We start from the raw sequence: 26,274 nt of genomic DNA, 5'->3' as shown, positions 1-26,274 counted from the left end.
CACCAATCCTTCCTGGACACACCTGTCAAAATCAGCTCCATCCAAACTATTTGCACTGAGGAGGTTCCAATCAACATTAGGGAAGTTGAAATCACTCATGGCAACAACCCTGCACCTTTCCAAGATCTTCCTCCCAATCTACTCCTCCGTGTCTCTGTTGCTATTGGATGGTCTATAGAAAATTCCCAATAAAATAACTGCTCCTTTCCTCCATCCATACTGACTCGGTGGACAAAGCTTCCTCAATGACCTCCCTTTCTGCAGCTGTTATACTATCCCTGATTAGCAATCCAACTCCCCCACCTCTTTTACCTCCTTCCCTATTCCTTTAAAGCATCTCAACCCCGGAACATCCAACAACCATTCCTGTTTCTGTGATATCCAAGTATTGGCCACAACAGCATAGCTCCAAGTACTGATCCATGCTCTAAGTTGATCACCCTTATTCCTGACACTTGTGTTAAAATAGACACACTTCAACCCATCACATTGACCGCAACTTTGCCCTATCAATTGTCTATCCTTCCTCTCAGATTCTCTGCACATGGTATTTGTCTGTTCACCAGCTACCTCTGATCCGTAGCTCTGGTTCAAACTAGTTTGAATGCCCCTGCCAAACTAATTTAAACCCTCCCAAAGAGCTCTAGCAAATTTCCCTCCCAGGATATTGGTACCATCCAGTTCAGGTGCAACCCATCATCCTTGTACAGTTCCCATTGTTCCTAGAAGATATTCCAATGATCCACATATCTGAAGCCCACCCTCCTACACCAGCTCTGCAGCCAGGTGTTCAACTGCACTTGCTCTCTGTTCCAAGCCTTATTAGCCTGTGGCACCGGTAGCAATCCTGAAATCACTTCTCTGCTTGTCCTGCCTTTTGGTTTCCAACCTAACTCCCTACATTCTCTTTTACTTATTTCATTGATACTGATTTGTGGCTGCTCACCTGCAGGCTCAGTCTGAGACATCCCTGACCCTGGTACCTGGGAGGCAACATACCATCCAGGCGTCTCACTTGTGACCACAGAATTTCCTGTCTGTTCTTCTAACCAATGAATCTCTTCTCAGTATTGCTCTGTTATTCTCCCCACTTTCCTTCCGAGTCACAGAGCCAGGCTCAGTGCCAGAGACCTGGCCGCTATAGCTTTCCCCTGAAAAGTTCCCTTCAGCCTCCGTTTATGTACATGAAAAAAGTTACAAAACTGCTCACCACATTTGTGCAGGATTAATGCAATGGTGCACGTGCATAATTTAATCATATATTAGTGTTATCCAGAAGTTGGTACAATAACAGTAATGTACTGCATGCTCATGTTTTCATCTGTTATTGATAATTGAAATTAAACCAAAATGCTTGCAAAATAAGTTGTAAGTTAGAGTATTTTGGTATCCAGCTTCTTGGATCTTTTGTGTAGAAGGATAAACACTGCAGTTCAAATCCTGTCAAATATTTTAAACTATTGCATAATATGTCTGTCGCAATCACTGACCTACTATTGGAAGCAAAATTGGAAGACCTTTCATTTGTCAGATTTCCTCCTTCCTGCCTCCAGTGTATCTATTCATTATTTGTTGTGCTGTAGGATGGTTTAGATCCCTGTTTTGTTTCAATAACTATTTGTGGGAGGTGGAGATGGCAAAGCAGTGATGTTAAGGAAGCAATTCTGGACTTAGATGACTGAAGTTATGACTGTAGAATAGAGCGAAAAGAGGAGTGGATGCACAGGAGACCAGAGTTAAAGGAATGCAGAATTCTGGGGTGAGGTGTTTTGCTTATCAGGGTGGAAAAGCTTACAAACATAGGCTTGGATTCATAGCTATGGAGGAATTTGAACATCTGGTTGAGAAGTTCAAATTAGCTGGCACTCCTTTTGCCTCAAATGTAGATCAGCATGCACAGAGGTGATATCTGATGGGAACTTGAGGATGGAAAAATTGTGATCTTTGTAAGATAGAGTCAGGAGCTTAGGATACTGAGGTTGCTAACAATCTGTTTCAACCTGAGGTTATGGCCAGAGAAAGGGATGGAATTGGTGGTAGTGATATGGAATTTGTGATGGGGACTAGATTGGGAGGGTGAAGCAATGTAGGTATTGAAAAAGATACTGGAGCGAGAGCATTTAATGTTATAAAATGCACTTGGAGTCGTACTTGTAGAAATGTCAGTGACCAATATGTAGATAAAGCCAAATATCAATCATGAGAACTTTAAAGATAGTTAAGTGGGGACAGGGAGAAAACCCATTACTGATTGAAGTAAGTGAGAATGCCTGAGCTGATCATTAAAGGACAGCACTTGACAGGGTATGCTCAGCTATGCCAAAGTGTCCAGTGAGGTTCACAAGGATAGTGCACCAACTTTACAAAGCATGTCAAGTGTGACATGATTCAGGCCACTTCGGTAAGGTGAAATGGGAGGAAGCTTGACTGGGGAGATATCTGAGCATGAGAAAGATGAGCAAAGCCAAAGGATATTTTACATGGAAGAATACGGTGGTGACAATGATTTTTTTAAGGGTCAGAGAACAGATGCTGAGGAAAAGGAACAACCTGCAATATTAGCTAGAATGACACGGGAGAAGCAGGGCAAAGGACGAGGTCAGGAAGTGGGTTAGGCAGTAAGGAAAATTGGATTGTCAGCAGTTTAGCAGAATGTGTTTTGAATGTGACATACATCGCAGGAGCAGAGTGGAAATATGAAAGCGGATGGAAGTAAAACTAGAGAAAGATGCAAGGAAAGAATTTAGGTGGGATAGATGTGGTGGGAAAGGAGAAGCAGTTCTAGCGGTTTCAATCCCAGTGATGAAAGATTGATTGAGCTTCTTGCTTTTGTTGTAGGCAATATTGAAGTGAAGGAAAGTCAAATCCAGTTGATGGAAGATTTTTTAAAAAATGTACGGCTTACCTTTTGCTTTCAAGGATGGTCTAGGAGGAGTGAGTGGGCCAATCAGTTTGCATGACCTGAAAGGGAGAAGCATCTTTAGCTATGACTAACATAGAAGTCGGGGTGTTATGACTAGGAGACTGCAGAGTTACGTTATTGGATCCCCAGTTCAAGAAGTTGAATCTTTGAATAAGTATCCACCCCAAATTCTGGAAAAACATTCTTGTAGCTATCAGAAACTGTTCCTGATTCCATCGTTGTCCTTGCCGAATATTTCAAGAAAATTGTAAAATAAATATGCATAAATCTGAACAAAAGTATCTGGAACAATTTCTTGGTATTTCAATGTATTCATAATTTTTCTGAAATTCAAGCAATCAGATGTACTCATTGCAGTCATTTAATTTTTAAATTATTTTTTCATATCTGGCATTTTCGTGCCATTTTAAATTGGAAACTATGCTTTAAAAATGTAATAATTGTGCAGATTCCTTTCTAATAAAAAAAAGTTAAGAAATTACAGCATTCAAAAGGGATCTGAATGGGTACATGAATAGGAAGAGTTTAGAGGAATATGGGTCAAGTGCTGACAAATGGGACTAGACATGGTAAGGATATCTGGTCGGCATGGACAAGTTGGACTGAATGGTCTGTTTCTGTGCTGTACATTTCTATGACTCTGACCTGACGTATTCTCTGTGGAATAACCAGTTTTACAAATGTTTTAGAAATGAAAATGATTAAGCTGATAATTTTTCTAAATAGTTTCACCACAAGGTGGTGCAGAATGTTGTTATGTGCCATTTAACTTCAAATGTAGAAAATAGGAGTGGAGGCGTATAATAACATTTAATTATGCACTGACAGTTAGAAACCGAGAAGGTGCTAGTCCTACATTGGTCAGCTACCTTATGCTAAAATTAATTTAGTTTTTTTAAAAAGATTTTTTTATAAAAACCAAACACTGTGTTGTCCCTTGGCCACATATTTGAGAGTTTAAGTCATGATATTGTGAAATCTACTTGCAAACAACAGCCTCGATGACTCAAAACTGTTCCATATTTTTGGATATGTTAAACCATGTATAACACTGTGCTTATTTCAAAAAGTCACGTTTATTGATTTTGACTTCCTGCTGGGCTAATATACTACCTGAATCCAAATGAAGACGTTTTGTTTTATTTCAGTATACTGGTTCATTTGAACTGTGGTGTTTCTCCCTAATGAATATTTTGTTGGCTGGTTAGCATAATTCTTATGATGTCTTGAATATTTTTTTAGCTAAAATCATCACAATAGAAGTTACTTTCAAGACCGATTTAGAACATACTCTCACGTTTTAATCCTTGGCATTGCAGATAATGAAATATGCAACCAAAATAATGAATATAAAAGAATTAAGTGCTGGTCTTAAATAAAGTTTTATTGTTTTGAAGAGTTTCCCATGATCGTACCTGAAGCCTGAAGTAGCTTGAGTCCAAGAGAAGATGCACTTTGGTTTCAGTCACAATGATTTGATCCTCTGCGCAGGAATATTCAACCGTCACATTTCCATCGTTTGTACAAATTGTTTTAAATTATTGACCTATCATATCTATTGATGTAGGTTGTAAGTTTGCTCGCTGAGCTGGTAGATTCGTTCTTGCGTTTCATCCCCAGACTAGGTAACGTCGTCATTGAGCTTCGGATGAAGCACTGGTGTTCTGTCCCACTTGATATTTGTTTGTCTTGGTCTGTTGTTGTGGGTGATATCACTTGCGATTCTTTTTCTGAGTTGTAGGTAAACGGGGTCCAAATTGATACATTTGTTAATGGAGTGCAGGTTTGAATCCCATGCCTCGAGGAATTCCCTTTTGTTTAGCCTGTCCCAGGATGGATGTATTTTCCCAGTCGAACTGTCTTCATCTGTATGTATGGACATTAGTAATAATTGGTCATGTCGTTTTGGTGGCAAGTTGGTGCTCATGTATGCCCATAGCCAGTTTCCTGCCAGTCTGTCCAATGTAATGCTTGTTGAAGTCCTTGCAGGGTATTTTGTATACCATGTTTGTTCTGCTGGTTATTGGTACGGGGTCCTTGAAATTCATCAGGAATTTAATCCTGCTGAATTTAAAGGACAGTGAACACTGATGCAAACTACTCCTTTAGTATCTTCCCCCATCTCCTGCGGCTCCATACAAAGGCTGCCTTGCTGATCTTTGAGGGGCCCTATTCTTTCCCTAGTTACCTTTTTGTACTTAATGCATTTATAAAAACCCTTTTGGATTCTCCTTCACCCTATATACCAAAGCTATGTCATGTCCCCTTTTTGCCCTCCTGATTTCCCTCTTAAGGATACTCCTATTGCCTTTCTAAATATTCACTTGATCTCTCCTGTCTATACCTGACACATACTTCCTTCTTTTTCTTCACCAAACCCTCAATTTCTCTAGTCATCTGGCATTCCCTACACCTACCAGTTTTTCCTTTTACCATAACAGGAATGTACTGTCTCTGGACTCTTGTTATCTCATTTCTGAATGCTTCCCATTTTCCAGCCGCCCTTTTACTTGCGAACATCTGCACCCAATCAGTTTTTAAAAGTTCTTGCCTAATACCGTCAAAATTGGCCTTCCTCCACTTTCAAACTTCAACTGTTAGATCCAGTCTATCCCTTTCCAACACTATTTTAAAACTAAAAGACTTATGGTCGCTGGCCCCAAAGTACTCCCACACTGACATCTCAGTCACCTTAGTTTTGCATCTTCTCTAGTTGGTACATCCACATACTGACTCAGAAAATTTTCTTGCGCACACCTTAACAAATTTCTCTCCATCTAAACCCTTAACACTATGGTAGTCCCAGTCTATGTTTGGAAAGTTACAATCCCCTACCATAACCACCCTATTATTCCTAGAGATAACCGAGATAACTCCTCACAAATTTGTTTCTCAATGTCCTGCTGACTATTAAGGAGTCTATAATACAATCCCATTAAGGTGATCATCCCTTTCTTATTTCTCAGTTCCACCCAAATAACTCCTTGGATGTATTTCTGGGAATATTTTCCCTAATCCTCCAGATTTTTGAACTAAGACTTTGTATAATCATGTGTCTTGTCCTTCTACAGGGTATCTGTAGCTCTTGTGAGCTGTGCAAAAGAGGTCTTGGCAACCAGTTAGACTGAATAATCCTTATTCAATGTGCAGAATTTACATCCAAAAGTATGAATTAAAAATTGTAACTGTAAATTAGATTATAGTTGTGTACAAAAAAAATTTAAAAATTAGGATGGAAAAGGAGGATTAATGATAGAAATAAGAGAGAAGAAGAATAAGAAAAATAATTATTTCAGTGTCAAACTAATTAAACTCTCAAGCAATCAGATTCCATAAATGCTATGGAAATTGTTTGACACTAAATATTACTGATCGCAATGTTAAGAATTCACTTACACCTGAGTACACCAATTCTAACTTTTGTCTGTTGTATTTAGTAAGTGCCATTCCGTTTTACACTCTTATGATGTCGATGCTGAGTACATCATTCAGGTTCAAGTAACCCTAACTGAGCGAGGAGCAGTATATTTTGGAACCACAGCTTCCAGAATCTGCATTCAACTATGCAGAGCCAAAGAGTCACACAATACAGAACCAGACCCTTCGGTCCAACTTGTCTGTTTCGATCAAGTTTTCCAAACGAAGCTCGTCCCAGTTGCCTGAGTTTAGTCCATATCCTTTAAACCTTTCCGCTTCGTGTATCTGTCCAAATGTCTGTTGAATGCTGTAATTGTACAACTTCCTCTGGCAGCTCATTCCATATTCACACCATGTGTGTACACTCCTGAAATTGTTCTGATTTACTTGGAAGCTATTGACCTTCGTTATTTTAAATGGAAAATTCTGTTCTTGATCGCTGAACTGCTAAGTGTTTGCAGTACTTATTCCTTTTCATCATTGTCCTAAACCCTCAGTTTTATTGGATTACATTGAATTTAGCATTGTGTTTATTTTGTTAAAAAAAACCTTGATCTCTTAAAACTAGTTCCTCTGCCCCATATGTTCTTTATAACTGTGCCATTAAGTCTCATTGCCTCTCTATTCTCCTTCCAAAATGGCACACATCACACTTCTCTATAAAATTCCATCTGCTACATGTTGATGCACTCTGCATTCCTCAATGTCCTGTTGCTGTCAATTAGTACTATTCTGTTTGCTGCACCTAGGATATGGTATTATTTCATATTTTGAAATTATACTCTCTATTCCAATATCCTAGTCATATCTACAAAGCAGTGGTCCTTACACTGGGTCTGTAACAACTTTTTCTGTTCCTTCATCAAAAAATAAATCAAGTTTGATTATTTAAGCACAATCTGCTTTTTAAAAATCCATGTAGGTTTTTAATTAACTCTTACTTCTCCAGGTTCCTGTAATTTTGTCCCTATTATTACCCATAAAATCTGAACTAACACAAATATAAGGCTTACAGGAATTGCCAAAAGTGCCATGACACTTTTACAACTGTGGTTGGAGGCATTGCACTGTCATTCTAGTACCACTACTCTATAGGTCACAATGTAAAATAAAAACAGTTTTTCTGTTTACCAAGAAGACCAATGAAATATCTCCTCAACATAGGGTTTTAAAATAAGGTCTGTCAACCAGGTTTCTTAATGAAAACAGTGATTGTTTTATTATCAAAACCAAAATTATTCTGTGAATGTACAGTCCATATTATACAACCTTAAATGGTTATCTCTCTGAATATCTCCAAAATACATGTGCAAGCATTGCGCTTCAGGAAAAGAGAAGAAAATCTCGCGTAGATTGGCTTTCTGGAACAAGAAAAACATACTTTGACCAATGGCTATTTGTGAAAGCAAAAAGACAGTGTAGAATGTTCTGAAGTCTGTATTGCTTGAGCATTCTTGTACATGTGGTCAAGTCACTAATCATTTATAGGTGTGTTTAAAATCTTTCATGCACAGGTTGTTCAAGAACTACAAACTTGGGATTTTTTCTTACTGTTATTTTTTCAAAATACCAAAAAGTGTCCTCCCTGAAGACAAGAGGATTTTCTCTTCAAAACATGAGACAGATCAGCTGTGCAGCTTGTTCACAGCAGGCTTTCTTTCAACTGAACCAGACAAAATAGAAGCTGTCCAAATCAGAAATGAAAGTGGAAATGCTGGGAAAACTAAGCAGTTCTGGCAGCATCTCTGGAGAGATTGCAGAATTAATATTTTGTATCCAGTGACTCTTCAAGATTGCTCAGAAGAATGTGCACTAGACCCGAAATGTTAATTTTGCTTTTCTTCCCCCCACACAGATACTGCCAGACCTGCTGAATTTCTCCAGAGTTTCTGTTTTTATTTCCAATATGCCAGCATCATATTTCTTTGGATTTTTTTTTGTTTAACTCTCCAAACCAGGCATTGTTAAAAACAGCCACAGCAGGGATCCACAACAAAGCAAGCAGTTGTCATCAGTCATTTTGTGCTTTACAGAAAGTGTCTTTTTCTTTTTAAGAAAAAGCACAGCAGAGGTTCACACCAAAAATGCACTGCTGTTAGCTGTCTTCAGGCAGTCCAATATTGAATTCCTGAGAAACAGGAAAGATGGAGAAGGTTTGCTGGCTCTGTGTAGGGCAAGAGGAACAGCTAAAGAAGCTAAAGTCCTGGAATTGGTTTCTCAGAGCTGAGTGTTCAATCAATTCCCAGGCATTGTGTGCGAGAGAGTTGAAAAGAATGAAGCCCAGATTTGCTTGGTGCAGCGAAAACCAATGAAGTTTGGAGGGTAAAAGAGACTTGGAAATTTAAAGGAATGCATTCTCAAGAAAATATTCAGTGACCAGCAAGTGGATAGTCATTGAGTCCAGCTTTGTGGGAATGTCAAGGTTGATCTTAAAAAGTGAAAAATTGAAATTCCTTATAGTAGAGTTGAAGTTTTTTATGAGATCTGGTGACCTGATATCTGGGTGGGTTGCTGAAAAGTTTGTGGGATCTGTCTTGACTGCATCTGCTATTTAATGTGTTCCATAGTTTGTCTATTAAGATTTCCATTTCAGTTTTGTAAAGGTAGTTTCTTTGTTCAAAACTGTGAACTCTCTTAACTCCGTTAATAAGTGTTTGGATCTCAAAATTTGTCATCTTTAAAGAAAAAGGATTGTTACTGGTGCCAATAATGATTTCATAATTTCTTAGTCGTATCCAGAATTGTAATGCTTTTCATTAGCTATAAAATTGTAGTTTTACCCTCTTCTTTCAAATACATATCACCACCTTTGTCCCCAGTAATCCTCCGCCTGGCTTTTTACTATTTACATGTCTGTACAAAATTTTCATTAGTTAATGTTCTATTCTTAATTTCTGTTTAACTGTTTTAAATTTCTGTTCACCTCCCTTCTCAAATAATTGTGTTTGGACTGGTTTTTTAAAAAAATATTTCATTGTTTTCTCCATGTCCCTGGCTTCTCCCTTTCACCCTTGATGGAATATAACCAGCCTAGAAATGAAACATTTCCCCCTTAAAGATCACAGTGTTGCATAAGGTTTTTTTCCTCGTGACAGTCTGTGGTTTTACTTTACTTTACCCTGGCTAGATTTCCACCTCCTCCAACAACCTTCCCCCACCCCAAAAAAAGTCCCACCCTACAAAGTTAACCTTAAACATAGAACATTACAGTGCATTACAGGCCCTTTGGCCCTCGATGTTGCACTGACCTGTCATACCAATCTGAAGCCCATCTAACTTACACTATTCCATGTATGTCCATATGCTTGTCCAATGACGACTTAAATGTACTTAAAGTTGGCAAATCTACTCCCATTGCAGGCAAAGCATTCCATACCCTTACTATTCTCTGAGTAAAGAAACTACCTCTGACATCTGTCCTATATTTATTACCCTCAATTTAAAGCTATGCCCTCTTGTGCTTGCTATCACCATTCTTGGAAAAAGGCTCTCCCTGTCCATCTAACCCTCTGATTATCTTATATGTCTCTATTAAGTTACTCTCAACCTTCTTCTCTCTAACGAAAACAGCCTCAAGTCCCTCAGCCTTTCCTTGTAAGACCTTCCCTCCATACCAGGCAACATCCTAGTAAATCTCCTGTGCACCCTTTCCAAAGCTTCCACATCCTTCTTATAATGTGGTGACCAGAACTGTACACAATACTCCAAGTGTGGCCGCACCAGAGTTTTGTACAGCTGTAGCGTAACCTCATGGTTCCGGAACTCAATCCCTCTGTCAATGAAAGCTAAAATACTGTATGCCGCCCTAACAACCCTGTCAACCTGGGTGGCAACTTTCAAGGATCTGTGTACCTGGACTCCGAGATCTCTCTGCTCATCTACACTACCAAGAATATTACCATTAGCCCAGTACTTTGCATTCCGGTTACTCCGATCAAAGTGAATCACTTCACACTTGTCCACGTTAAACTCCATTTGCCACCTCTCAGCCCAGCTCTGCAGCTCATCTATGTCTCTCTGTAACCTACTACATCCTTCGTCACTATCCACAACTCCACCGACCTTAGTGTCGTCCAAAAAATTTACTAACCCACCCTTCTACGCCCTCATCCAGGTCGTTTATAAAAATGATGAACAGTAGTGGACTCAACACTGACCATTGCGGTTCACCACTGTAACTGGACTCCAGGATGAACATTTCCCATCAACCACCACCCTCCGTCTTCTTTCAGCAAGCCAATTACTGATCCAAACTGCTATATCTCCCACAATCCCATTCCTCCTTCTTTCAGCTTTGAAGTTTGACTTAAGATTGTTGCTTGGTTTGCTTCATCATTAATATAAACCTTAAAATATGATCATTTTTTACTTAGTTTGAGCAGACTGAAACTGTGCAAGTCCAATCCAGTCAACATGTGCTCTAATCAGTATCTCTTACAAATAAAGGCTTTGAACTCAAAAGGGCTAGGCTCCAGTTCTATCCCATTACTTGGCTATCTTGAGTTGTAACCACAAATACACTTGACTTAAAACCACTATTATGCAACCAGTAAGAAGGAGACATGTTTAATCAAGTGAATCTGAACAAAAATAATATTAAAATGGAAAATCAGACTAAAACTAAATGCAGATAGATTCGAGCAGGACTTGAATTATAAATATAATTATGTATTGCTCAGTATACTATCACATAATCAAAATCAGTTGAGAATAGTATCCGTCAAAGTTTAGTTAAGACCATAAGACATAGGAGTGGAACTAAGGCAATTCGGCCCATCGAGTCCATTCCGCCATTCAATCATGGCTGATGGGCATTTCAACTCCACTTACCAGCGTTCTCCCCATAGCCCTTAATTCCTCGAGACAACAAGAATCTATCAATCTCTGCCTTGAAGACATTTAGCGTCCCGGCCTCCACTGCACCCTGTGGCAATGAATTCCACAGGCCCACCACTCTCTGGCTGAAGAAATGTCTCCACATTTCTGTTCTGAATTGACCCCCTCTAATCCTAAGGCTGTGTCCACGAGTCCTCGCCTAATGGAAACAATTTCCTAGCGTCCACCCTTTCCAAGCCATGTATTATTTTGTACGTCTCTCTTAAGTCTCCCCTTAATCTTCTAAACTCCAATGAATACAATCCCAGGATCCTCAGCTGTTCATTATATGTTAGACCTACCATTCCAGGGATCATCCGTGTGAATCTCCGCTGGACACGTTCCAGTTGGCAGTTTTTCACAATTATCAAAATGGCTTTCATTCCTTAAGCCTAATCAGTTTTTAATTTATTGGTCTGCTCAACTGCATAGGATTTTCTCTTTTCCAAATTATTTTTTTAAGAATTTTGGGGAGGACAAAAGAAAGTATTCAATGAAATAGTGACTTGTTTTATTTTTGGTTTGTTTTAGGTACATTTTGTATTGGAAGAAAAGGTTTATTGAGCAACCAGTAACAGATTTTTGTACTGTAATAAGAACAAACGCCCAAGGTCCTGAAGGTAACAATGTCAGAGTTAAAGTATATGAAAGAGGCTATCCTTGCTTATTAAAACTTGCTAATGCATGATTTGTTGCAAGTTTGTGATTATTTTTATATACTTTCACACAAATAAAAATAGATTGCAAATTTAAAATTGGAAATTCATTGTATAATGGAGCAATTAAAATGGCAGGGTGTAATGAAATCTTAAAAACCTGTTTCCAAATAATAGACAACTGAAAGTACTGTTATTTTGACAGAGAACCAAGTGGAGTACTACCTTCTCTGTGATGTTTTACCTGAAGACAGAGTGCTTAGAGAGCAGCTTCAGCAAAAAAGACTAGTAAGTAATTGTGGTAATTCATCAATCTGAATGAAAGAAAGATAAATGAGCATAGACTATCGAAAAAGGCTATCTGGCATAAGTTGACAAACAAATTAATAGAGCTTGGTTTAAGCCAACCATTAATTATGGATTGAAGATGTACAATTTATCTGTCTTCTGGTGATGGCAGTCTATGTAAAACTTTTATTGAGCATACTTGTGTTAAAGTCAAACTCTCACTCACAAATCACTCGACTTTTATCGAAAAAATTCCAACATGTTTTTCTTCACCACCTGCTTGCTGTTGAACTCAAACTTGTACTGTGCAAACCTGCTTGATAAAATAGTCGAGTAATGTTCCGTTCCTCATGTCTACTGATGTCAAGACATGTGATGTCACGGCAGACACCTCCATGGCATGCATTGCATTCCCACTAGTCCTACCCTCAAATATAACAACTTGGTATCAAGAAAGAGTAGTGGATAAACTACCCACTTCAAACTTGGTTGTTAAGATTGTTTGCAAAGCAGACTCGTGAATTCTGATATTTTGCCAGTCAAACGGTGATCAGAACAGAAGAGAAAGTAATATTAGTGAAGACAATTGGCCAGGAAAAGAACAGATTCATTTATGAACTATTGTGTCTGTCCAATGATATGAAGTGTAGGTCAATCATGATATTCAGAAAAAAAGGACTCCCAAAATAACAATTCTCAAAGGTAGTCATCATCCAACTCCTAATAAGGATGGCTGGATGGATCAAGATGGCTTGAAAATATCACTGAAGAATGTTTGGATTTTCCAGCCTGGAGGAGGACATCAGGAAAAAATGCTTCTCATCTCAGACATGTTCACATCAAATCTGGTCAGTGTCATGTGGGTTAGGCAATGCACTTGATGGCACAAAAGATAATTATTTCTGGAATTATATGCTTGATGATAACATTACTGTCAAAGGTATTGATGTTTTTTATCAGTATGTTGCCATTTAAGAAGCAAATTCCTTACTGAAGACAAGGAGGATTTTTATGAATTTTAGTATAAATTTAGTTTATGCTCAATGCTGAATTGTATTTTTTGTACAGTGAAAAATGCTGTGTGAAATTGCATATATTTGTATATATTGCTTTTGTTCGTGTTGAATTGTTAACTTTAATGAATTTAGTTTACAAAACTAATGTCTGTCTCCATGTAAGTTAGTATTTACTCATAAATTAAAATAGAATTCTTTTTGGAAGCAGAGTTGGCAGGAACAGACTGATGTGACAGTTGCAATAGCAAGGCAATGGCAAATTCTAACCTCTCCAAAAATGTTACTCATGTAAAAGTCAAACCTCACAATATACAGGATATAATAGCTCTTAATCAGACTTAAAAACTATGATCATTTAGAGTCCTGAGAAGGTTTTAGACTTTAAACAGAAGGCACAAAGGTCCATCCAGCATCCTATTGAATGCCTTGTGTTGATAGCAAAAACTACACCTGCGTAAGTGCAATAAAATCTTTGACATTATCCATTATAAAATACTTACATAACATACCTCCAGAACACATCAGACCTGAACCTGTACCTTCTGGAACAGAGATAGGGCTTCTACTGCAGCACCACAAGACCTCATAAATAATAGATTCTTGGAAATCCAACCATTTTGACAAGATTGTCACCAAAACAGTGTTGCAGTTGATATAACTACAAGTACTTCAGAAAACACAAGGAACTCAGCCTGTAACAGAAGTGTGCTTTTAGGATTAAGCCAATGTCCTGAAGCATGCTCAGCTATGTGTATCTGAAATGCAACAGAGTTGTGCAATGACAGGCAGATATTGTGCCATGTAAGGCACTGGTTTTCCTTGTATAACTAAATACAAATGATTATAATCTAAAGTGCAATTACCTTATTCACATGCCATGATCTATAATGGATTTAATTCAACAGAAAACATACTCTTACTTTCTTTTGTTCTCAGCAATGTTTTTGTTGAAAGAACTAATTAGATTTCTTGTACTAATGTCTTAGAAAGATAATGTTGATTACTGTAGTTCATTCAATGATTTTTCAACTCTTCGTCTGTGACTATCCCCATTTCAAACAAGTATGCTATTTTGGAAAATGTAGGGGATGATGGGTTCTCAGGGCAATGTAGCACGAATAGCCAGGTTTCTGGTATCGAGACAGGCTCTAATGTAATGAGGTTACATCGAGTTCCAAGCAATCAATTGTGATAGAGAACTCTATAGGCAGGGGCACAGACAGACGTTTCTGCGGCCAGCAGCAAAAAACCAAAATGGTCTGTTCTCTTTTTGGCCAGGATCAAGAATGTCTCCGAGAGGGTGCAGCAAGTTCTCAAAGGGGAGAGGGACCAGCAAGAGGTCATTGTACACTTTGGAACCTACGACATAAGAAGGGAAAAGGATGAGATTCTGAAGAGAGAAATAATGAGAAAAGAGATCAATCTCAGACTGGTACAGTCGGGAAAGGGAGTGAGTCAAACAGTCAGGGCAGGATGGAACAAAGCAGAAAACAATTTAGGACTGATAAATTAAAAGTGCATTTACTTCAACACAAGAGGCCTAACAGGGAAGGCAGATGAACTCAGGGCATGGTTAGGAACCTAGGACTGGGATATCATTGCAATTATGAAACGTGGCGCAGGGATGGTCAGGACTTGCAGCTTAATGTTCTAGGTTACAAATGCAGGATAGAAGGCAGGATAGAAAGGGGGCCAAGCAAGGAGGGGGAGTGGCATTTTTCATAAACATTAGCATTATGCATTACTGCTGTACTTAGGGAGGATATTCCTGGGACTACATCCACAGAGTTTATTTGGGTGGAACTGAGAAATAAGAAAGAGATGATCACCTTATTGGGATTGCATTATCGACCACCTAATAGCCAGCAGGAAATGGAGAAACAAATTTGACAGTTATCTGTAAGAATAATAGGATGGTTATGGGAGGGGCTCTTAACTTTCCAAACATAGACTGGGACTACCATAGTGTTAAGAGTTTAGATGGAGAAGAATTTAACTATGTACAAGAAAGTAAGTGGATGTACCTGTTAGAGAAGGTGCAAAGCGTGACTGACTCTTGAGAAATAAGGCAGATCAGGTAAATGAGGTATTAGTGCAGGAGCACTTTGGGGCCAGCGACCATAATTCTATTAGCTTTAAAATAGTGATGGAAAAGGATAAACCAAATCTAAAAGTTGAAGTTCAAAAATGGAGGAAGGCTAATTTTGACAGTATTAGGCAAGAACTTTCAAAAGCTGATTGGGGGCAGATGTTCGTAGCTAAAGGGACTGCTGGAAAATGGGAAGCCTTCAAAAATGGGGTAACGAGAGTCCAGAGACAGTATATTTCTGTTAGGGTGAAAGGAAAAGCTGGTCGGTGAGAAATTGAGGGTTTGCTTAAGAAAATGACTGAAACATGACAAGTATAGACAGGAGAGATCGAGTGAATCCTTAGAGGATAAAGGCAGTAGGTGTATACTTAAGAGGTAAGTCAAAAGGGCAAAAAAGGGAGATGAAATAGCTTTGGCAAATACAGTTAAGGAGAAACCAAGGGATTTTTATCAATACGTTAAGGACAAAAGGGTAACTGAGGAGAGAATAGATCAGCAAGGCAACCTTTGTGTGGAGCTGCAGGAAAAGGGGGAGATACTAAACGAGTAGTTTGCATCAGTGTTCACTGTGGAAAAGGACATGGAAGATACAGCATGCAGGGAAATATGTGGTGAAATCTTGAAAAATGTCTATATTACAGAGGAGATAGTGCTGGATGTCTTGAAATGCATAAAAGTGGATAAATCCCCAGGACCTGATCAGGTGTGCTCTACAGCTCTGTGGGAAGCTAGGGAAGTGATTGCTGGGCCCCTTGCTGAAATATTTGTATCATCCCAGGTGAAGTGCTGGAAGACTGGAGTTTGGCTGTTGTGGTGCCACTATTTAAGAAAGGTGGTAAGGAAAAGCCAGGGATCTATAGACTGTGAGCATGAGATCAGTGGTGGGCAAGTTGTTGGAGGGAATCCTGAGGGACAGGATTTACAAGTATTTGGAAAGGCAAGGACTGATTAGGGATAATCAGCATGGCGTTGTACATGGGAAATCATGTCTCATGAACTTGATTGAGTTTTTTGAAGAAATACCAAAGAGGATTGATGAGGGCAGAGCAGTAGACGTGATCTATATGGACTTCAGTAAGCTGTTCGACAACATTCCTCATAGGAGACTGGTTAGTAAGGTTATATCTCATGGAATACAGGGACAACTCGCCATTTGAATACAGAACTGGCTCAAAAGTAGAAGACAGAGGGTGGTGGTGGAGGGTTGCTTTTCTGACTGGAGGCCTGTGACCAGTGGTGTACCACAAGGATCAGTGCTGGATCCACTGCTTTTTGAGATTTATATAAATGATTTGGATGTGAACACGAGGTATAGTTAGTAAGTTTGCAGATGACGCTAAATTGAAGGTATCGTGGACAGCCAAGAAGGTGACCTCAGATTACAACAGGATCTTGATCAGGTAGGCCAATGGGCTGAGGAGTGGCAGATGGAGTTTAATTCAGATAAATGCGAGGTGCTGCATTTTGGGAAAGCCAATCATAACAGTACTTATACACCTTAATGATAAGGTTCTAGGGAGTGTTGCTGAACAAAGAGACCTTGGAGTGCAGGTTCATATCTCCTTGAAAGTGGAGTCGCAGGTAAGACTATAAGACATAGGAGTGGAAGTAAGGCCATTCGGCCCATCGAGTCCATTCCGCCATTTAATCATGGCTGATGGGCATTTCAACTCCACTTACCCGCATTCTCCCTGTAGCCCTTAATTCCTTGTGACATCAAGAATTTATCAATCTCTGGCTTGAAGACATTTAGCGTCCCGGCATCCACTGCACTCCGCAGCAATGAATTCCACAGACTCCTCACTCTCTGGCCGAAGAAATGTCTCCGCATTTCTGTTCTGAATTGATCCCCTCTAATTCCAAGGTTGTGCCCACGGGTCCTAGTCTCCTCGCCTTGCAGAAACAATTTCTTAGCGTCCACCCTTTCCAAACAATGTATTGTAAGTTTCTATTAGATCTCCCCTTAACCTTCTAAACTCCAATGAATACAGTCCCAGGATCCTCCGCCATTCCTCGTATGTTAGACCTACCATTCCAGGGATCATCCGTGTGAATCTCCACTGGACACGCTCCAGTGCCAGTATGTCCCTCCTGAAGTGTGGGGCCCAAAACTGACAGGATAGTGAAAAAGGTGTTTGGTGTGCTTTCCTTTTATTGGTCAGAGCATTAAGTAAAGGAGTTGGGAGGTCCTGTTCCAGCTGTACAGGACAATGGTTAAGCCACTTTTGGAATACTGCGTGCAATTCTGGTCTCCTTCCTATTGGAAGAATGTTGTGAAACTTGAAAGGGTTCAGAAAAGATTTACAAGAATGTTGCCAGGGTTGGAGGATTTCAGCTACGGGGAGAGGCTAAGTAGGCTGACACTGTTTTCCCTGGAGCGTCAGAGGCTGAGGGGTGACCTTATAGAGGTTTACAAAATTGAGGGGCATGGATAGGATAAATAGACAAAGTCTTTTCCCTGGGTTGGGGGAGTCCAGAAAGAAAGCGCATAAGTTCAGGATGAGAGGGGAAAAATATAAAAAGGACCTAAGGGGCAACATTTTCATACAGAGGGTTGTGCATGTATGGAATGAGTTGCCGAAGGAAGTATTGGAGGCTGATGCAATAGCAACCTTTTAAAAGGCATCTGGATGGGTATATGAATAGGAAGGGTTTAGAGGGATATGAGCTAGGTGTTGCCAAATGGGACTAGATTAGGTTAAGATATCTGGGCAAAGTGGACGAGTTGGACCGAAGGGTCTGTTTCCATGCTGTAGTTCTGTGACTGTTTTGCTTGCCTGCAGTTCAGATTCATATATGTCTACATGGATAGTGTTTTGTTTCTGAGACTACCTGGGAGAGGAGGAGCATCTGTTTGATCCCTCATTTATGTTGGTCACAACTGCACTTCAGGGTGCTACAACTAGCTTGTCTTGTACCTGATGGTTATCCCATCACCACTGAAGAAAGTGCACTTCTGGATTGGATGGGTCTCAACCATAAGCGCACACTGTAGTTAACTGATCCCCTGTACGATAACATTTGTGTATATGGATCTCCACATTGAAGAAACCAATGTTTCTACAGGAAATATTTAGGAACTGTGCTCAACTTTGGATGGCAAACGCTGGCTCACTTTGGAGCACTGTTACCTCTGAAGAGGTTGTAAGTTCATCACGGATGCCAAACACTCAAATACAAAAAAAAAGGTTGACACTCTAAATGCAGTACTGCAAGACTGCTCCACTAGCTCATTTGCCATTTTTTTAGAATGAGACTTGAACCAAGCTGCTATCTATTTTCCAAGGTAGACATAAAAAGTTATGCTACTGAATCTTTTTTAAAAAACAGCTAAAGTCTCTATCCATGAATTTGAATTTTTTTAAAAATTGTACTCGGCATTATCACGGTCCTGTTGGGGTCAATGCAATGCACAAATTAACTACTGAGTTTCCTGTGTTACACAGAACATAAAACAGTACAGTACATGAGCAGGCCCTTTAGCTCACCATCTCTGCCAGCCATGATGCCATTCTAAACTAATCCCGTCTGCCTGCACCATGGATCGTATTGCTCTATTCCCTGCCTGCTCACATGTCTATCTGAATGCCTTTTAAACATTGCTATCAAATTTGCTACTAATTACTCCCTTGGTAGTGTGTTCCAGATACCTATGACAGGTAAAAATCTTACCTTACACATTTCCCTTGAATTTTCCCCCTCTGATACCTGATATTTAACATTTCCACCCTGGGAAAGAGACTCTTGACTATCCACCCTCTCCATGCCTTTCTTAACTTTATATACCAATCCAAGTTTGTCCAACTTCTCCTTATCATTAATCCACTCCAATCCAGGCAATATCCTCTTTTGCACCCTCTCCAAAGCCTCCACATCCTCCCTCCTATAGTGTGAGGGCCAGAACTGCACACAATATTCCAAATGTGTACTAACTAAAGTTTTTATGCAGTCCCAACATGACTTGCCAATTTTTGTATAATGTTTGGACTGATAAAGGCAAGCATGCTGCACGCCTTCCTTACCAACTTGCCACTTTCAGGAAGCTATAGACTTGCACCTCCAGATTCCTCTGTTGATCAGTGTTTTTAAGGGTCCTGCCATTTGCAATATACTTTCCTTTTGGAATTGGCCTCCCAAAATATATCACCTTGCACTTAGCCAAATTAAACTCCATCTGCCATTTCTCCACCTAATTTCCTTTGTTAACCTTTCTCACTGTCCAATTCGGAGATTCTTGATCCACAGCTTTTTGACCAAACCTCCCTCCAAACCACAAACTTTAAAATATTCCATCACCAAATTCTCTAAAACAAAAACAGAATCAAAACACTGTTGTTCTGAAGCAAGTGCTGTAAATAATCAGCAGTGCTGACTCCATATGCTACAATATGAAAAATAGCAACATTGATACTTTTGTAGCTATGCACCTTTCTTTAAGTTACTTCAGTTGATCCCCCCAATATTTTCATCTGTTTATCTTAGTTGAACTGTCAGATTACAGTGGTACCTTTGCTTTAAATTTCTGTACTACACCTGTACCCATGTTAGTCAAAAATGCACATCCCATTTAAGGCACACATGAACTCCAGAATTGATTGAGAGCTCATAGGACTGAAGTCACTGGATTTTGTATTTAACATCTGAATTCTTTCAGGCAGTGGGTCACGGAGGAGGTGGTAAATCATGACAGCCAACCTTTCTTCTGCTGCTGCAGTTGTATCCTTGGAGAGAGAGTACACCGTGTCCACCAAGCACCATCAAAGTTTTTGGAGAGAGGTGGGCCCCACATGGCTGGAGTTCATATTCTTCTCCATCCAACATCGTTTTGATTTAACACCCTACCTCTTCTCCTAGGAGTCCAGAAGTGAAAGGTGGAAACTAAAATTGATACTGTGCTATAGGTTTACAGACAAACTTTTGTTAATCCCTGAAAGCCTTTTGCTGCCTAATTCATGATGTGTGTATTCGTGAACAAAACATAGTAGCAGAGGATTAACCTCCCTCTTTTCAGTTGGGAAAATAAAGTAGAAGGTAATTCCTGTTTCTGGCAGCAGCACAGCATTTTAAAGTGAAATGGTTGAGTCGTGTTGCAAAACACCAGTTATGTTTATCCATTAGAAGGTTTGGAATTGGAGCCATAAAAGTAATGGAAGAATGAGGTGGAGATGTGAACTCAGTGACTTCTGTAACATGGAAGAAGCAAGATATGATTTTAGCTTTATCCTTAATAGGACAAAGTAAAATTAGAAGTCCAGTGTTTTTGGAACTGCACCTAACGGACTTGAATACCAGAGCTGGATTAGAGATTTTAATATGATTTATGGACGTTTTCAAAAAGGATGGCTTGTTGAAAGCTTACGAGACATGGTTAATGTTTGATAAATTTAATAAGGTTGACCATCAGTACTGAAGTTTGAGGGGTTACGTCCAAGGCTAAAGAAATTTAATTGAAAAATTTTGGAGTTTGTGCTGGCATTTAAACTGCTCAGTTACATTTAAAGCTCATGCACAGAAATTTGGTTTTAATTTTGATTTGCATTTTGAACAATGATTGCCACTCTCAAAATAAATTTCGGAAGACAGTCATTTCCAGCTCCTGAGAGTTCTTCAATGACAAAGAGAATGGAAGCCTGTGATTACTGATTGTGTGAGTCAAAGGGGCCTAGACACAGCTGTATATATAAGCATAGAATGTTGTGGTTCTGTTCGCCAAGCTGGGAATTTGTGTTGCAGATGTTTTGACCCCTATCTAGGTGACATCTTCAGTGCTTGGGAGCCTCCTGTGAAGCGCTTCTGTGAAGCGCTTCTGTGATGTTTCCTCCGGCATTTATAGTAATTTGTACCTGCCGCTTCCGGTTGTCAGTTCCAGCTGTCCGCTGCAGTGGCCGGTATGTTGGGTCCAGGTCGATGTGCTTATTGATTGAAACTGGATGAGTGCCATGCCTCTAGGAATTCCCTGGCTGTTCTCTGTTTGGCTTGTCCTATAGTAGTAGTGTTGTCCCAGTCGAACTCATGTTGCTTGTCATCTGAGTGTGTGGCTACTAAGGATAGCTGGTCATGTCGTTTCGTGGCTAGTTGGTGTTCATGGATGCAGACCATTAGCTGTCTTCCTGTTTGTCCTATGTAGTGTTTTGTGCAGTCCTTGCATGGGATTTTGTACACTACATTGGTTTTCATCAACAGATGCCTATGGGAAAGACAACGCAATGAGGACATGCCACAACCCAAAGGACTAGCCATACTACCATACATCAAAAACATTTCTGAACTGACGGCCAGACTACTGCGACCACTGGGACTCATACACAAACTGACAGCCACTCTCAGGCAACAACTCACCAGGATGAAGGACCTGATACCCAGCATGAGCAAAAGCAATGTAGTGTACAAAATCCCATGCAAGGACTGCACAAAACACTGCATAGGACAAACAGGAAGACAGCTAACGATCCGTATCCATGAACACCAACTAGCCATGAAATGACATGACCAGCTATCCTTAGTAGCCACACACTCAGATGACAAGCAACATGAATTCGACTGGGACAACACTACTATTATAGGATAAGCCAAACAGAACAGCCAGGGAATTCCTAGAGGCATAGCACTCATCCACAGATTCAATCAATAAGCACATCGACCTGGACCCAACATACCGGCCACTGCAGCGGATAGCTGGAACTGACAACTGGAAGCGGCATGTACAAATCAATATAAATGCCGGAGGAAGCATCACAGAAGCGCTTCACAGGAGGCTCCCAAGCACTGTGCATGTCACCTAGACAGGGGACGAAACATCTGCAACACTAATTCTCAGCTCGGCGAACAGAACCACAACAACGAGCACCCGAGCTACAAATCTTCTCCCAAACTTTAAATAAGCATAGAATGGCTGAAAGACAATTTGAAGAATATGGTACCTTTAGTAGATTTCTAAATTTGGAAAATGCAGGCCTGATGTGAAAACCGATAATGAATGACTGCCAGAAATCCATGGGAGATAGTTAACTGATCATAAATTAATATCGCTGTCAGGACCTGGTTAGCCTGACTTTGGTTATTTGTAAGATTTTAGAGTCCATTATTAAGAACGAGATGTTGGAAGTGCATGGTACACCATAGGGCTGCATCTGCACAGCTTTGTGAAAGGAGAGTAATGCATGACAGATCTGGTAGAATTCTTTCAGGTGGTGATGAGCGTGTTCGTCAAAGAAGAGCCAGTGGAAGTGATTTATCTGGATTCCCAAAAAGCCTTTGACAAGCTACCACATTGGAGGCTGCTAAATCTGCTTATGCCTTTAGAGTCACATATTTGGACACAATGGGAGTTGGAGTACTTTATTTTCCCCTTCAGCCTCATTTTAGTTTAAACATTCCCATCTCTTCCTCCTTAAGAATGTTGCTCTCTCCCATCTTCTGAAGGATAATTTGAATTGGGCAATAATTCCTGGCCATTCAAGTGACATCCTGTGTAGCATGAAAAATAAAGCAAGAATACTATGCACTCCCAATGCCTCTTTCCTATTTTGTAGTTGCTGCACTGCTCTTGTGGGTAGTTCTTGTTAGTTTGTATTTTATTTAATGATTTGGGTGAGTGGATGAGATTTGAATGTTTCAAAAAGTTCTAGTTTTTAGGGGGAATCTTGTAGTATAGTGGTGGTGTTCTGACCTCTGCGTCAGAAGACCTGTGGTCAAGGTCCCACCTGCTTCAGACGTATGTTTTGGAACAGGTTGACTTTTTTAAAAAAAGGATGTTGAGTTCTCATAGGCCCAGGCAGTGGGCTGTGGAAGGGGTCATGAACCCTGACATGAGTGCCCCTCTTCCACAATTATGCTGCGGCTTGACCCCCTTGGACAGAGAGCACAGAGTGTCCACAGGTATCCTCAAGATTTTCTAGAATTAGTGGGCACTAGAAAAGCCAGGATGCATTATTTCTGCCTCCCCCCCCACTTGCTTTGTTTTCTGTTTTTAGCTTTTGGTTCTTGTCGTAGTATTTATTATTTGTTAATTGATCATGAGGTTTTTTTTAAATGCTGAGTTCTTACCCAGTTGGTGTTGGTTGCTAGACAGGGAAAAAGTCAAGTAGGAAGCTTGAAACTGATGTTTTTATTATGTAATACATTTACAATAAAATCTTTTTATGTCTCTGAAAGTCTTTTACTGTTAAAATCAGAATACAGATGTCGTATTAGTTTTTTTAAAACACCCTATTGGTGTTTTATTTGTTCATGCTATGAAGGATGTCACTGCGTGGCCAAGAATTATTGTCCAATCTTAATTATCCTCCAGTAGATGGTAGTCAGCAGCATTCTTCAGCTGCATCCCATGAATACATAAAATGTCAGTTGCGTGTATGGTTTGGGGGGAGCTTACAGTTGTTATTCCCCCATGTGTCCGCTGCCCTCATCTGTCTAAGCTAGAGTTTGTGCCTTGGTGAGTTGCTCCAGTGATGAAAAGCTTATACCCAAAATGTTGATTCTCCTGCTTCTCAGATGCAGTTTGACCTGCTGTGCTTTTCCAGCACCAGACTCTCAGTCCAATACATTTGTGCATGGTATACATTATTGATGCTGTGGTCCACTGTGGATGGGCTACAGTTAAGAAAACTGCTTTTTTCTGGTTGTTTTGAAACTACTTGAGTATTGGAGCTGTGTTCCTTGAGGCAAACGAAGAGTATTCCAACTCTTGACTTGTGCCTTGCAGGTAGTGGACAAGCATTCTGTAATTCAGAGGTGTTATGATCTCAGCGAATGTTATTTCTGGACAAGTCAGCTTCCAGACAGAAACCTGGCTTGATAGATCGTGTTTTTGATTTAATGAGTTGATCTTTCTTTGAGATAGAAACGTGCTGTATTACAGATTTTGTTTTAACAATAAAACAGAAGTTTATTAAGCAAAAGAAATGAAGTTCTAAAATAAACTTTTATTTACTTAGAACAGTAATTAGAGAGTTTTAAACATAGTGGAAGTGTAATTCCATTAATCCTAAAGCACTCCTGTACAAAAAAAACATATACCTTGTGCAGTACACAGTGTCAACTCTTGTACAATGCTCACACCAGAATCACATTCTCGAAGTAGTTAGAGTTAATTTAATTGTGACTTTAACTCCTAGACTGCAACCTCCTCTGATTAGCTTATTCCTGGAACAGTCGTATACCTGAGTTTAAACAGACTCCAATTTTCATCCTCTTGAGGGTTTTATCTCAGCACTTCTGGTCTGCAAATATCACAAACATTTGCTCAAAGATAATCTAGTTTACTATGTTCTGCCTTTCACAGGAGCACTGGTCTATACATACAAAGACTTTACAGAACTGTCTAATTGAAAGTTAAACTGAAACAGAAATCTTCATATCTGCTATTGATGTTTCCTTTAAGCTAAAGAAATCTCCCTAAGTCTAGAGGTTTCTAACAGACTATAAATGCGAATGGTTCATCCTGCTCACATAATAAAATCCTAAAGTAACCACAGTCCTATCATGCTGCCAGGGTTGCCCTCATATACTGTGTTTAAACAGATCACATGTCTCCAAAAATTTTTACGAATTAATAATTAACTTCAGATACACAGAAAATCCATGTGTTTCTACCCCAAAATTCAAAACTCAACTTAAAATAAATGGCATTAAAATATATGTATAGCAGTTAATGTCACAGAGGTCATTTTGTTGCCACAAAGTTCCAAACCCATCAAGTGTAACTTCAATGTTTATTAACTAGTTCAATTAAATTTCTGGTGCATTATAGGCCCAAAGATGATGATTATGGAGGATTCTGGAAGGATAATGTGATTGAATGTGGAGGGAAAATGATTGGACTATCTTTTTGTAAATAGCTGTTGGCCGAAAACTTGTGAGATATAAATATTACTCATCGCTTCTCATCCCAAGCCTGAATGGTCTTGTTCCATCTGGGCAAAGAGAATTTCTTTATTTATGGTGTTATGAATGGAAATGAAATCTGTGCAATCATCAGTAGACATTTGCACTTCTTAAGATGACAGAAAAGCTATTAAAGAAGCAGCTAGTTTCTCGGGCTGTGTTGGAATAGTATTTGTTGCTTCTTAATGACAGTACTTTGCCTTTGTGAAAACTACTTTCACATTGGAACCATTGACTGTCATACCATTCACCTGTTCTTTCCTTCAACTTTATAATATGTCTATTTCTCAACTGTCTCTACTTCTGCTTAAAGCACCAAATATAATACTTTCCATTGTCCAGTACTTTGACTTTGAACTTCTGCTTTGATTTATCTGCAAGTTGATGTCCACTTTTGCATGTACCAAACAGTGAAAATAAGTGTTTTGTTATTTACCATATATAAGTCTCCTCAAGCTTTGAAGACTAGCTTTAGGTATTCTGTTACTATTCTCTACTCACTGTGTGCAGCCCTTGTTTTTCAAACCTGTTATTGTAACTTTATCGTCTCAGCCTAGTTTTCTATTCATACATTTTTCAAGCCTTCAAAGATCCTCACTCCTGTGGATTTCCCTAAACCACAGGCAATTCTATAACCTATTCTGTATAGATTTATCATGACCATTTCACTTTATTAACCGTTGCTGTATATAAAATCCAGAATATTTTTTACTTCTGGTTCCTCATGAAGTTTGTGGATCTATATCCTCAACCTCCCTCTTGAAAGTTACACTTGTTCACATTATTGTTCAATTATTTTCTTATTCACGAAGCCTGCTAATTCATTTCTTTCTGCTCATTTGTCCCAAGCTGCCTCCGTGCTCCTGCATTGACAGCCATCTTAATGGAGTCTGTTGCCAAAGAGATTTCAGCATTGACATTTGTAAAATGAGTGTTTTTTTTTCTCTTTCGTGATTAAGAATTGTGAAGAGCAATAATCATTTTTAAAAACTTTGCATTAAAAAAAATTATGCTGGTACATGTGCTGTCAGAAACCTGAGATTGAGATGTAGTGCATCATTGCTGTATTATCCCTAAACAGCTGATTTTTGTCAACTTTAATCTGCATCTTTGCCAGGAAACTAG

At 39.5% G+C, this 26,274-nt stretch overlaps 1 protein-coding gene across 1 annotated transcript in view; it reads left to right on the top strand.

Moving 5' to 3' along the window:
• Positions 1 to 26,274, top strand: part of znf277 (zinc finger protein 277) — a 77,417-nt gene that overhangs the window by 8,726 nt on the left and 42,417 nt on the right. Inside the window, exons 3-4 of the mRNA XM_060839819.1 lie at positions 11,747 to 11,835; positions 12,077 to 12,159. Coding sequence (XP_060695802.1) covers positions 11,747 to 11,835; positions 12,077 to 12,159 — 172 coding nt within the window. The remainder of the gene's footprint in view (positions 1 to 11,746; positions 11,836 to 12,076; positions 12,160 to 26,274) is intronic.

Source organism: Hemiscyllium ocellatum, chromosome 19 (assembly GCF_020745735.1).
Source record: "Hemiscyllium ocellatum isolate sHemOce1 chromosome 19, sHemOce1.pat.X.cur, whole genome shotgun sequence".
In the NCBI taxonomy this organism is placed as follows: Eukaryota; Metazoa; Chordata; class Chondrichthyes; order Orectolobiformes; family Hemiscylliidae; genus Hemiscyllium; species Hemiscyllium ocellatum.
Note: the sequence above shows the minus strand (reverse complement) of the source record. Positions and strands in the feature narration are given on the sequence as shown.